The sequence below is a fragment of the Mixophyes fleayi genome, chromosome 8, assembly GCF_038048845.1.
Source record: "Mixophyes fleayi isolate aMixFle1 chromosome 8, aMixFle1.hap1, whole genome shotgun sequence".
NCBI lineage: Eukaryota > Metazoa > Chordata > Amphibia > Anura > Limnodynastidae > Mixophyes > Mixophyes fleayi.
The window spans coordinates 142,273,590-142,287,143 of record NC_134409.1 but is presented as its reverse complement, the minus strand read 5'-3'; the positions used below and the strand labels follow the sequence as shown (position 1 = coordinate 142,287,143).

At 44.3% G+C, this 13,554-nt stretch overlaps 1 protein-coding gene across 2 annotated transcripts; it reads right to left on the bottom strand.

Annotated features, from left to right (window-relative positions):
• Window positions 1-1,027: 1,027 nt before the first annotated feature.
• LOC142100228 (uncharacterized) lies at window positions 1,028-12,231 on the bottom strand. Of its 2 annotated transcripts, none has more exons than XM_075184161.1 (7): window positions 12,089-12,231; window positions 11,472-11,828; window positions 5,608-5,724; window positions 5,441-5,462; window positions 4,479-4,510; window positions 2,061-2,101; window positions 1,028-1,304 (listed from the first exon to the last, which is right to left on the bottom strand). In XM_075184161.1, exons 1-7 carry the CDS (start codon window positions 12,129-12,131, stop codon window positions 1,116-1,118), a joined length of 801 nt encoding a protein of 266 aa, XP_075040262.1. In that variant the 5' UTR covers window positions 12,132-12,231; the 3' UTR covers window positions 1,028-1,115. The 2 variants fall into 2 exon arrangements, with proteins under 2 accessions (XP_075040262.1, XP_075040261.1); XM_075184160.1 differs by having other exon boundaries at window positions 1,028-1,307; window positions 12,089-12,229.
• Window positions 12,232-13,554: the final 1,323 nt, after the last annotated feature.

Below are 13,554 nucleotides of genomic sequence, written 5' to 3'. Positions count from 1 at the left end.
TCCTCCTGGATGTCTGCGAGTTTTCTCAAAATCAATATCTCTAAAACTGAACTCATTGTCTTTCCTCCGCCCAGACCTCTCTATTGTCGTCAACAACACCACCATCTCCTCTGTCACCCAACTCCGCTGCCTGGGGGTCACCCTCGACTCCTCTCTCTCTTTCGCCCCCCACATTCAATCACTTGCCCAAGCCTGTCGCTTCCAACTACGCAACATTGCCTGCATCCATCCCTTTCTCTCTCAGGATGCCACCAAGACCATCATACACGCACTCATCATCTCCCGCCTGGATTACTGCAACCTCCTCCTCACCGGCCTCCCCCACTCCCGTCTCTCCCCCCTCCGCTCTGTACTCAACGCGGCCGCTAGACTCATCTTCCTCATACGCCGCTCCTCATCTGCCTCCCCTCTCTGTCTCGCCCTACACTGGCTTCCCTTCCCCTACAGAATCCTTTTCAAACTCCTCACCACCACTTACAAGGCTCTCTCCCACTCTACTGCCCCTTATATCTCTAACCTCCTCTCCATTCACACTCCCGCTCGCTCCCTGCGCTCGGCCAATGACCGACGCCTCTCCTCCACTCTTATCACCTCTTCCCACTCCAGAATCCAAGACTTTTCCCGTGCAGCCCCCCTTCACTGGAATGACCTCCCTCGTTCCATCCGCCTCTCTCCGACTCTGTGCTCCTTCAAACGTGCACTAAAAACCCACCTCTTCCTTAAAGCTTACCAACCATCCGTATAACCCCTTCACCTCCTCCACTCGCTCTCTCCCTCGCCTCATCTGGCTCCCCCTGTGTCTGTTCTGTTTTCCCTCCCTTAGGATGTAAGCTCACATGAGCAGGGCCCTCTTCCCTCCTGTCTCCATACCTGTTCTTCTGCTCTGTGTTAATTGCTTTACCTGCCTGGAGTTCTGAAGTACTGGTATTTTTGTTCATTGTTTTGTACTGTCTCACCCTGTATAGTCTACTGTTTGTATGGTGTACGGCGCTGCGGAAATCTTGTGGCGCCTAACAAATAAATAATAATAATAATAATAATATTTAATGTTTGATATTGTTTTGTACATATTTCACGTATGCTTCTATCCGTATACAGTAATAGTCCAGCAATATCTACGTTATCACGCTGTACAGATCCCCCTCCTGGCAGTGCTGAGGATGTGGCTTCCGGGCGTTCTCTCGTCTTTGTACGTATGTGTATTGTGGGGTCTCCATGGTGTATTGTGGGGTCTCCATGGTGTATTGAGGGGTCTCCAGAGTATAATGTTGGTTCTCCATGGTGTATTGAGGGTCGTCTGTACTCTGCTAAAATATTTATTAAAGTATCAATAAGACAGAGAACTGAAGGTGACCTTTACAGTCACACCTTAATATACTGACACAGTTACAGCCTGTCTAGGGGGAAGATATTCATCTACTTGTTATACAGATGTTATAATCAACGCTCAGTCAATGTAACATCAACCTTTCCCCCTCTTCCATTATCCGTTGGCGTTCCCCAATGATCCATTATTCACCAAAATCTCGTTGTAATCTCGCACCTTGATTCCTCTATGGTCCAGCCAATCCCACCTTTCCCTTCTGTAGTCCATCCATTAGTCTGCTCCGTCTCTGTCAGGCATTGCAGTGGTTGTCTGTGTCGTACAGAATCCAATTTAAACCCCTCACCTACAAAGCTCTCAACCAATCCCCCTCCTACATCTCCCTCCTCATAACTACCCACAATCCTTATTGTTTCCTATTCACTTTAATGTTACGCTGATTGAACGGATCCTCGCCTTAGAACACTGCAGTTTCCTGGTCAAAAAATCACAACATCCTGACACTACTTAGAGCCCAATTTTAGGAAAGGTTAAAGTAGACACCCATCCAAAACCATCAATAGTGAATAACCCTGTCCACATGTATGGACACGTGGTGGCTGGTTATTATTAATAATAATCTATCATTATATGGACATATATCTATTAATATCCCCTGGTTTACTGTACAGTATTAGTGAGTTATGATCTATGTTCTGTGTATTTTACACATGTATAGAGCAGAAAACAATGTTACCTGGGGAAGAGCCGGACTTCCGAGTCCATTGTGTCTTCTGTCTATAGATAACAATACAAAAACATGAAAGATGGGGTCATAAGAAGGACAAATACTGCTGCATATAACAGCAAGTGAAATAAATGTAACAACAGGAGAAAGTGATAGAAACATAAAATAAATATTATTCCTACAGGTGGAAATAATAGTGGAAATAATAATATTACACCAGTGGAAATAATAGATCACCAGGTAGCTCCATAATAAATGGACAGATCTCCCCTTATATAAATGTAGTAATCTCTTTATGAAGGATGTGCAGCCTGTGTGGCGGTATATAGACATTATTATATTGGTGATGACACATTGTATGTGCAGCTATGACACAATATCTGTGTGACAGAATACAATAGTCTATGTGATGAGTGATGGTCCCGTACATGGCTCTGGTGTCACCATCATATCCCAGCTGTGCTCCCGGAGTCATTTATGGGGATACTTCTCTCCTACAGGGACTGGGGTCTGGGAGACTTGTTGGGTCAGGAGAGAAAACATGGAAACAAAGCAGCAAATAACTAATCAGAGCTGAATTCTACCAAATATTCCCCTTCCCCCAAATAGTAGAATGAAGAGGGGGGGGGGGGTCCCTGATACTTTCTTCCTCAGTTCCCCAGACTAAAGAATCAAAGGTAGTTATAATAGACAGAGCAGGTCGAGGGGCCCAGAATTCAGCCCCCAGGAGCCACTGGATGGGGCGACTGCTGTAGGAGTTAATGTATTTCAAGGATAGCTCGTGGTCCTTCATGGAATGGAGCTGGGTGGGAGCCCGTCAGAATGTTCCATTGATCTCTGCTAATGTCCTCTGTGCCTCGATCATTCCAAACATTTCATTAAAACTTGAAGATTACAACTAATTTCTGAACCCTATAATATAGGGTCATTTTCCTGATGAAATAAACAAAATGTAATTGCTGAAAAACATCCACAAGCACCGATGTCACAACAAAATGATCACCAGTAACTTCAGAGTTTGTGTCACAGTTGCAAATGTTATATTTTTTCTTGACATTACTTTCAAATACTTCAATACTTCGTTATAAGGGGACGTTATTGGAATTGCATTTTACTTTTACAATATTCTGTTCAGTGTATTGTGGGATTTTCTTCCTTCCTGATGAAACTGTAAAAGGACATTTGACTGATCCCCAACAGAACAAAGGAATTCATGTCTATGTGACGGAGGACAGATACTGGATGTAGTTATCATATAAGAGAAGGGGCGGCTGAGTGAAGATGTGCCCCGCCGATGAGGTGCCCGTGAAGAGGGCAAAGAAAGAAGAGACTGCAGACAATTAACCGGTCTTGCATTCCAGCGGTGAGTACTTCCATTCTTCCCCGACAGGTCCCAGCAGCAGAGGGCAAGTGAGCTAATCAGGGCTCGCCTTCCCCTGCGGGCCAATCGGCGGTCGGATGGGTGAGTCAATCCTAGCTCACCTGCGGCCGTTCAAACTGTTGACGTCGCGGCAAGCCAATCAGGGCTCGCGGCGCTGCTGAGTAAAGTCGGTGCGCCGCCATCTTCAAGTCAGTTCGCCGGCGGAGAAGAAGGAAGAGGACTTCGTGGGAGGTCCAGCGGCGGAGACGCTGGCGGAAGTGGCATGGAGTCCATGTAAGCGCTGAGAGCTACCAAGGGGCAAAGGAGAAAGCACCACGCCAGAGGAAAAGCCACACAGTCTTCCCACCCGGTAAGTCCCCGGGGTACCCGTAAGGTTCCAGAGATAGTGATCGGGCTCCTCACTGGCATTGCAGCACAGCCCTTTTGAGTTCCAGGGGTGTTACCTGCGGTTCCATTTGGGTGCCTGTATCTGAGTTCCCGGCAGGTTAGCCTGATGGTTCCAGTGCAGACAGTGTACTGTGGGGTCGGGCGTGGTTCACCTGCGTTCCGGTAGTGCTACCGATGGTTTCATGTGGGAACCGCCAGACCCAGCGGGGTTTTGCTGGCAAGTGTAGCCCTGTCAGCTAAACTGCTGGGTGGCCCTCACTACTGGTGAGTAGAGAGTTTGTGTGAGAACGTTCTCTGTCCCAAATACTCGCAGCCCCCGTGTCCAGGCCAGAGTAAGACGGAGTGACGGCAGGCGGAATCTAGCGAGTGTCTATGTTCATGGTCGTAGCTCCGGGCAGCCCCTTCCCCCTCCCCTCTCCCTTGGTAGGCACGTCTCTCTCTTTTGTCTCGTCTGCAGGAGGAAGGAGAGCAATCGGACCGAAGTACGATGAGGGGTTAACTACAGCCGGAAGAAGCAACACCTTCCATAGCAGTCCCTCGGGATTGGGTGAGTACCTCCAGTGTAGACCAGGGAAACCGCCCTGGTGGGTACACGGGGTAGCGACCACACTAAAATGTCAGTATACCCGGATATTGTAACGTTTCTATACATCTGTTACCTGTCAGGAAATCGGTGTAGATGATTGGACCCCTGCAGGAGGTGAAACAGAGAAGAGACATCATTAAATAACCATTCAGAAAACAGCCGGTAACATGTAAGGTGGCTGAGAGAACACAATAAAGAGAGAGAGTATACAACAAGCATTGAGTAGAATATACTGTATACTACTGATTTATATCTAATGAAGTAAACCATCTTCTGTAACAATGTAGCAACTAAGAAGGCAATTCAATGGTTGATAGTTCCATAACAATATTGCTAACAAAAGGGTCAGTCGAAGAGTACTGTGCATAACACTCAGTTATATCTGCTATAGTGCCCTCTCCCAGGGCTGTTATAGGGCACACGCCCTCTGCTGGGCAGTTTATATCTGCTATAGTGCTCTCTCCCAGGGTGGATATGGGGCAGACACCCTCTGCTGGGCAGTTTATATCCGCTATAGTCCCCTCTCCCAGGGCCGATATGGGGCTCACGCCCTCTGCTGGGCAGTTTATATCTGCTATAGTGCCTTCACCCAGGGTGGATATGGGGCTCACGCCCTTCGCTGGGCAGTTTATATCTGCTATAGTGCCTTCACCCAGGGTGGATATGGGGCTCACGCCCTCCGCTGGGCAGTTTATATCTGCTATAGTGCCCTCACCCAGGGCGGATATGGGGCTCACGCCCTCTGCTGGGCAGTTATATCTGCTATAGTGCTCTCTCCCAGGGCGGATATGGGGCTCACGCCCTCTGCTGGGCAGTTATATCTGCTATAGTGCCCGCTCCCAGGACTGTTATAGGGCTCACGCCCTCCGCTGGGCAGTTCTGCTAAGTCAGAATTTCTATTATTGTCTGAATTTCTCTGCCCTACATTTTATACGCTATCGATATTCCATCAGATTATTTTTCTTACCACAATTTTCCAAATCCAAAGTACATATATGTTATTTACAATATATACAACATCTTTGTTAAACTTACACTTCCTTGCTGGACCTTGTGGCTGTAGAGAAGGGAAATGAGAAGATATTAGAGAATCACACACTGAGCTGGTTGTATTATCCCCTGGTATAAATGAAGAGTATAAGTTATAATATGTACTGTATGTACTCACACTACACCAGCTGTCGGGTACAGAGAGTACTGACCTAGCTTGGTGTGACACCTGTATCCGATCACCAAGAGAACAGCGATGCTAATTACCACTCCTGTAATAGTGAGCGGGATAGACCACCGGAGACCTGGTACCGACTGAGATTCTAGAGCTGAGAAGATTAAAAATAGATTTTAGAATGTTTGGTCTCAAACGATTGTAAGCATCAAAATATACTGATCATAGACACAGAGGAGATTCCCTAATACAGTGGACAGAGCACAGGGTTTATAATTATATATATATAATAATGTAGCTGTTTTGTTTGACAATATGGGATTAGGTAGAGTGCAGTGACCGGCAGATACTAGATTGACTGTGCGGCCACTGACCCTAAATCCACATAACCAATATTCTACTAAAAGAACACAAATGATTTTAATACATGTAAAAACTCCCGTAAAATATATCTGTATAAACAGTGAGTTCTGATATATACAGATATCTTCGCCTCTGTGCTCCTTGTACTAAGTTTCTGTGACCTGTGGCCTTGTGCTTTATATAGTCACATGACTCTTCGAGGACTTCAAACATTCTTATAATTTACAGTAGGGAGTGCATTATCCATATATAATCACCATCAACATTTATTTATATAGCGCCAGCAAATTCTGTAGCTCTTTACAACTGGGGACAAACACAGTAATAAAACAATACTGGGTAATACAGACGTAAGAGGGCCCTGCTCACAGCTTACAGTCTATAAATATCATTAGTGATAAGTCCATGACCGGGACACTGCTTGGTGTGACATTGTTGTTAAGGGTAAAAATAAATATTAGGAAATATATCTTATCATGTGTACAAAATTACCGACTGTTCCTAACCTCCAGAATCCAACTTATGAAACGCGTTGATGATCAATGGATACAAACCCATAGTTAGGTCATCGGGAGCTGACCACTGTCCCTCAACTCATGATATGGAGCGTCAGGGGTGAGAGAGCAGAGAACTTGGTTAAGTGTTTGACATTTGGGCGAAATGAATCAGACAATTCTTCCTCAGCTAGTTTTATTCACCAGTTTGCAAACAGAACAAAAACATAAACAAACTCCTACCTGTCCAGCTACAAGTTAATACAGAGGTATTCCCTCTCTACAGCGAGGGGCCTAGTGTCCAGCTACTAGTTAATACAGTGGTATTCCCTCTCTACAGCGAGGGCCCTAGTGTCCCTCACTTAAACCAAACAAATGGCGCTCACAGTACACAGTTGTAGTTTCTCTCAGGAGCCATCTGACCTCCCCAGACAGTTAGAGACTTATTGAGACAACAGCTTCAACCTTATACAGACACCCCTCAGGTGCAGCTCCTGATTAGTCTGCTGTGAGCCTGCAGACCAGAAGACCTGGACTGGGACTTTTGTATGGAAACCACCCTACTCTCTCTATGCAAAACACCAGGGGCCCTTACCAGCCTTTCTTGAAGCTGAGTAACACATCTTGAGGAGATTTCCTCAGACACAATCTCTGTGGTGTTTAAAATACAATTGACAGGAATCCAGGACTTATGTACCTGCTATTTACTTCTTTCCCAGGGTTTCTGTCACAAAATATAAACACATATTGAAAATGTACATCCAATATAAAAAATATAATGTCACTTCACACTGGCCCTAAAATGATAGTTTAGGAAATGCTGCCTTTCAAGTGTGTTTCATCATTTCTGGAATCAATGGATTGTGCAGAGCTAATCCCTAGTCCCTATTATTTGTACAGTAAACCGCTTTATACACTCATATGGTTACCAACATAGAGCGGGCACTCTCTATATGTGTTTGTACTACCTGCAGCAACACATATGTGGTTGACTGACTATGTCCAGGATCAGAATATGTCTTTAACTGCTCAATGGGTCATTAAGGCAACATACTGAGCGCATCGTGTATTTGTTATAAACCGCACACTAATCAGTTCTGCGTACTCCTGAAGTCAACAAGGAACAGATCTCAGGATCCGTGTGGTGATGACTACGGCTGTAGGTTTACTCTGCTGTACTAGACCAAACACTGCAGGATACGTACAACACCTATGTGGGATATAAAGGGGCATATTCAATTCCGATCCCGAACCGCGGGATCGCACTGGAACGACCGCAAACCTAATCCGCGGTACCGCAATAACGGGGATTTTCGTTTGCAGCCCTATAGGGCTGCGTACGAAAATCTGTGTTATTGCGGTACCGTATTACCGGCAGTACTGTGCATTTTCCGCGGTAACGCGCGTTACCGCAGATCGGATTGGAGTTGAATATGCCCCAAAGTGTCAAAAGAACACACAGAAAAATATATATATTCAATTAATGTTTCCTGTCAATATTATAGTCGATTATGGTTACACATGGATATTTTTTTTTTTTTGTTGAAAAACAGTCATTAGGGTGAACTTAGTGTCTACTGTACATAAAATACATTTCTCCAATTGCTCCTGACTGCAGACACATGTTTTAGCTGCATAGGATACTGTCACTAGGACTCAGGACTAGACCTCTATCTGGAGCAAGAGATAGAGCAGAACACCAGCGTACGTCTGTGTGCACCTTGGACGTGGCTGCGTTATGTTGCGTATAGTGCAGTTCTGGGCATGCGCCGAGTGATTTTGCAGACTGTACGCACAATATCAACAGATACGTTACTTAATGATTCAGACCAATGAGTGTTTCTAGAGTGTTCAAAAAAGATCAATCCACTAAGTTCTTCACCATCATCATCATCACCGTCATCATCATCACCATCATCATCACCGTCATCATCATCACCATCATCATCATCGTCATCATCACCATCATCATCATCGTCATCATCATCATCATCATCATCACCATCATCACCATCACCATCATCATCATCATCATCATCATCATCATCATCACCATCATCATCATCATCCTTTAATCATCATTATCATCACCATCATCATCATCATCATCATCATCATCATCACCATCATCATCATCACCATCATTATCATCATCCTTATCACCATCATCATCATCATCATCACCATCATCACCATCATCATCATCATCACCATCATCATCATCATCACCATCATCATCATCATCCTTATCACCATCATCACCATCATCATCATCATCACCATCATCATCATCATCACCATCATCATCATCACCATCATCACCAACACCATCATCATCATCACCATCATCATCATCACCATCATCACCATCATCACCAATACCATCATCATCACCAACACCATCATCATCATCATAATCATCACCATCATCATCATCATCATCATCATCACCAACACTATCATCACCATCATCATCATCACCATCATCATCATCATCATCATCATCATCATCATCATCACCAACACCATCATCATCATCATCCTTATCACCATCATCACCATCATCATCATCATCATCACCATCATCATCATCATCATCCTTATCACCATCATCACCATCATCATCATCATCCTCATCATCATCATCATCATCATCATCATCATCCTTATCACCATCATCATCATCATCATCATCATCATCACCATCATCATCCTCATCACCATTCACTTTCAATGCTTTAAAAAATAGAACATTTTTAAGCAACTTACACTTACTCAGTTTGCATCAGAAATTCCACACACCTAATGATATTCTGTACAGAGTGCTGAGGATTGGGGATTTTACATCTGACAATGGCAGGTCAGAAAGGTAGTGGTGAAGCCAGGCTGTGAAGTTGTTGAGAAAGAGTGAAGTGGGGCCAGGGGGATGACAGAGACACAGAGGTGGATGGGGGAGAAGTGTTACTCCTCAAATGTGGAAATGAATAATCAATAAATAACCTTTAAATAGCCCCACCCCCAGGATTCATAAGAATAACAAGTGCGCTATGTACAAAATGCACAGTACAGTGTTAGGTGAAACATTACACGCATTTAAAACAAATACATATTCCGCAACAATTATATACAATGTATTTATTATATAGCGCCTCCATCCAGCACAGAGCAGCACTTAGTCGGTCAGGTGATAATACAAAGCTTACAAGCAGCAGTAGATGCCACAACAGAGGCAGCTTATAGGGGGCTTTTCTTTGTTAAATTAACCCTTACCTTCCCCTGACCTTCACCCTACCACAGTCAATACCACTTTTATAGAACAGACGTCATTATCTTTTAGATCTTTCTCTCTATGAGTCAGCACTCACCATAACAGAAGTAGGAATGATCTGAGAACACAGATCGACTATAGAACTTCTGTATTCTTAAGAAAGTTAAAAAAAAGCCTTTTTTATTCTAAATATTTTGTAATAGAATATATAATAAATTGTATATGTAGCCATTCCCTTAAATACATCTTTAAGATCATGTCCCATCCAGTCATGTTTATATAATATCCCCTCAGTCTCTCTCTTATTCATACAGATATATCTGCAAAACTCTCTTTCCAATGTCCAACTGGACTCTCGGGGAGAAATCTCCTCCCGGACGGTATTTTAGCTGTTAGTTGAAATAAATAAATGAATAAAAATCAGTAAGAAAAGGAAACTCAGGTGGATTATAATTAGGGCAGAGAGGGCAGTAACCAGGGGCCCGAAGCTCATGAGTGACATAAGGACGGACAGATTGTGAGTGAGGTTAGCGACATTGTATAACCAACAACATCTACTGCTAATCTGTACCCAACAACACCTACTGCTAATCTGTATCCGACAACACCTACTGCTAATCTGTATCCGACAACACCTACTGCTAATCTGTATCCAACAACACCTACTGCTAATCTGTATCCAACAACACCTACTGCTAATCTGTATCCGACAACACCTACTGCTAATCTGTATCCGACAACACCTACTGCTAATCTGTATCCGACAACACCTACTGCTAATCTGTATCCGACAACACCTACTGCTAATCTGTATCCGACAACACCTACTGCTAATCTGTATCCGACAACACCTACTGCTAATCTGTATCCGACAACACCTACTGCTAATCTGTATCCGACAACACCTACTGCTAATCTGTATCCGACAACACCTACTGCTAATCTGTATCCAACAACACCTACTGCTAATCTGTATCCGACAACACCTACTGCTAATCTGTATCCGACAACACCTACTGCTAATCTGTATCCGACAACACCTACTGCTAATCTGTATCCAACAACACCTACTGCTAATCTGTACCCAACAACACCTACTGCTAATCTGTATCCGACACCTACTGCTAATCTGTATCTTCTCTGCTCTCCCAACTGCAGAGTCTCACATGTGTTATACAATACACACATACTATTACCTTATAGATAAAACTCTACAAGCTATGGAATATTTTACTTCAGCTCTAACAGTTTATAGTGTTTGAGATCTGACTCTTATCTCAGCTCTTTAGATGTAATGAATCAGCTCCCACAACCTAACCTAATGGGACCATGAGAGAGCAGAGAGCGGGTCTGTGTCATTCTCTTTAGTGAACTAACAATATAACACTTTGCAGAGAGGTCGGTGATTATATTGTTCTACGCTGAATATGTCCAACCTCATCTGTTTACTGGTGCCGGTCTGTACACACGGACTACTGACCATTATTTACTGTAGGGAGTGATGGAGAAAATGGTTATGGAAGGTTTAGATTGGTAGCTAAAATGTAGGAGTAGATAATATGATAATCTGTGGGATGAATTAAATAATATTTGGGACACAATGTGTTCATAGGTTGCATAATTGCTTTTGTATTATTTTCCTGTAAAGTTGCATGTTTAGAATTTGGTGTTATATAATTATGAGCGGTTCCATATATTGTTCCATTGATAATGGTTCTGTGTGTACAGGAGAATAAGGCTTTGAGGTGGAAACAACATTGAAATATATTGACTCACCGGTCACATTGAGGAATGTCCCAGGGCCGTGTCCGGATATTTCTCCACCGTGCTGGAAAGTGACGTCACAGTAATACATCCCGGTGTCTGATACATGTACTCTGTGCAGGGTGATACCGGCTGAGCTGCTAGTAATGAATTGATCTGTGTCCTCTCTGGAGATTCTGCCTGTGAAATCCTTATTACTATCAGAGACCTCAGGTCCAGTCCCGACCATATGTCTGTACCACTTGTAGGAGCCGATTCTTATATTCTCTGCACCACTGATGCTGTAGGTACAGGGTAAGGTGACTGAGCTGCCCTCTGGGGTGAATATTACAGGGATCTGGGATACGTGGATGGTCTGGGAGTGATATCCTGGTAAATAGAGAGAGAAACAAGGACTGATCAGTATAACAATATCAGTCATACATTCAGGTCACAATCAGCAGGTTGTACAATAATGTAAGTATCACACAATGTATAGACACCATGTGATTATCAGGTCACACATCAGGTTATTACATAAAGCATATTTATTTCTGCACATACTGATCTTCTTACACCAATAACCAACAAATGTAACCAGCAGCTATAAAGAAGCAACGCTCCATACAGCCCTGAGCCTCAGTTCTCACCTTGTAGGGTCCCCAGGACCAGCAGTATTTGCAGACCTCCCATCTTGTCACTGTGAGACGCTCTCTGACTGCACCAGGTGCTCTCTCCTCAGGATGTGGTACTACAGCTGCTGGAGACACTCAGTGACTGCACCAGGTGCTCTCTCCTCAGGATGTGGTACTACAGCTGCTGGAGACGCTCAGTGACTGCACCAGGTGCTCTCTCCTCAGGATGTGATACTACAGCTGCTGGAGAAGCTCAGTGACTGCACCAGGTGCTCTCTCCTCAGAACGTGGTACTACAGCTGCTGGAGACACTCAGTGACTGCACCAGGTGCTCTCTCCTCAGGATGTGATACTATAGATGCTGGAGACACTCAGTGACTGCACCAGGTGCTCTCTCCTCAGGATGTGATACTACAGCTGCTGGAGACACTCAGTGACTGCACCAGGTGCTCTCTCCTCAGGATGTGATACTATAGATGCTGGAGACACTCAGTGACTGCACCAGGTGCTCTCTCCTCAGGATGTGGTACTACAGCTGCTGGAGATGCTCAGTGACTGCACCAGGTGTTCTCTCCTCAGGATGTGGTACTACAGCTGCTGGAGACACTCAGTGACTGCACCAGGTGCTCTCTCCTCAGGATGTGGTACTACAGCTGCTGGAGACGCTCAGTGACTGCACCAGGTGCTCTCTCCTCAGGATGTGGTACTACAGCTGCTGGAGACGCTCAGTGACTGCACCAGGTGCTCTCTCCTCAGGATGTGGTACTACAGCTGCTGGAGACACTCAGTGACTGCACCAGGAGCTCTCTCCTCAGGATGTGGTGCTACAGCTGCTGGACACTGGCATCTGACAGAGAGGAGAAGTAACAAGGCTCTGAAAAGTGCGATTTAGAGAGAAATGTGATATTTTTGTTTGTAAAGGACAAACTTCTGCTTTTTAAGAAAATCAAAAGCAAACAAAAGATGCAGCTCTGTAATAAGGAGCCAGATCTGGATATTTCGACCTCGTAAAATCCAAATTCATTTTCCAAGCAGCCACCTCACATCGCAGCCTATCAATTTCTAACCTCTCTAAAATAGAGGCTGGTACCAGGTTAATTACCAAGTAAGAGTAACAAGAATGATGTAAATTTCATAACGTGAAAATATCCCAGGACACAGTAAGGACGTCATTTGTATCAACCAAGATCTATGATAGAACCTAATCTGTTCTGTCACCTCAGAAAGTTACCACCAGTTTCTTTCCATTTACAAAGATTATATATATATAGAGGGAGACATTATAACCTCCAGCTCAGAGCGTAACAAGGTGCTTGGTGCCCAACTAGCCACATACCCAGAGCCCTGGAACCGGACACTAAGCTAAGCGCATGCCCATAGCCTTGTGGTTTTGGCTCACACACATGATCTTGTTCCCTGCTTACAGCAGACACCTGACAGCTACAACTAGAAAGGTAATTGAGGGGTCCAGATGTTCCAAA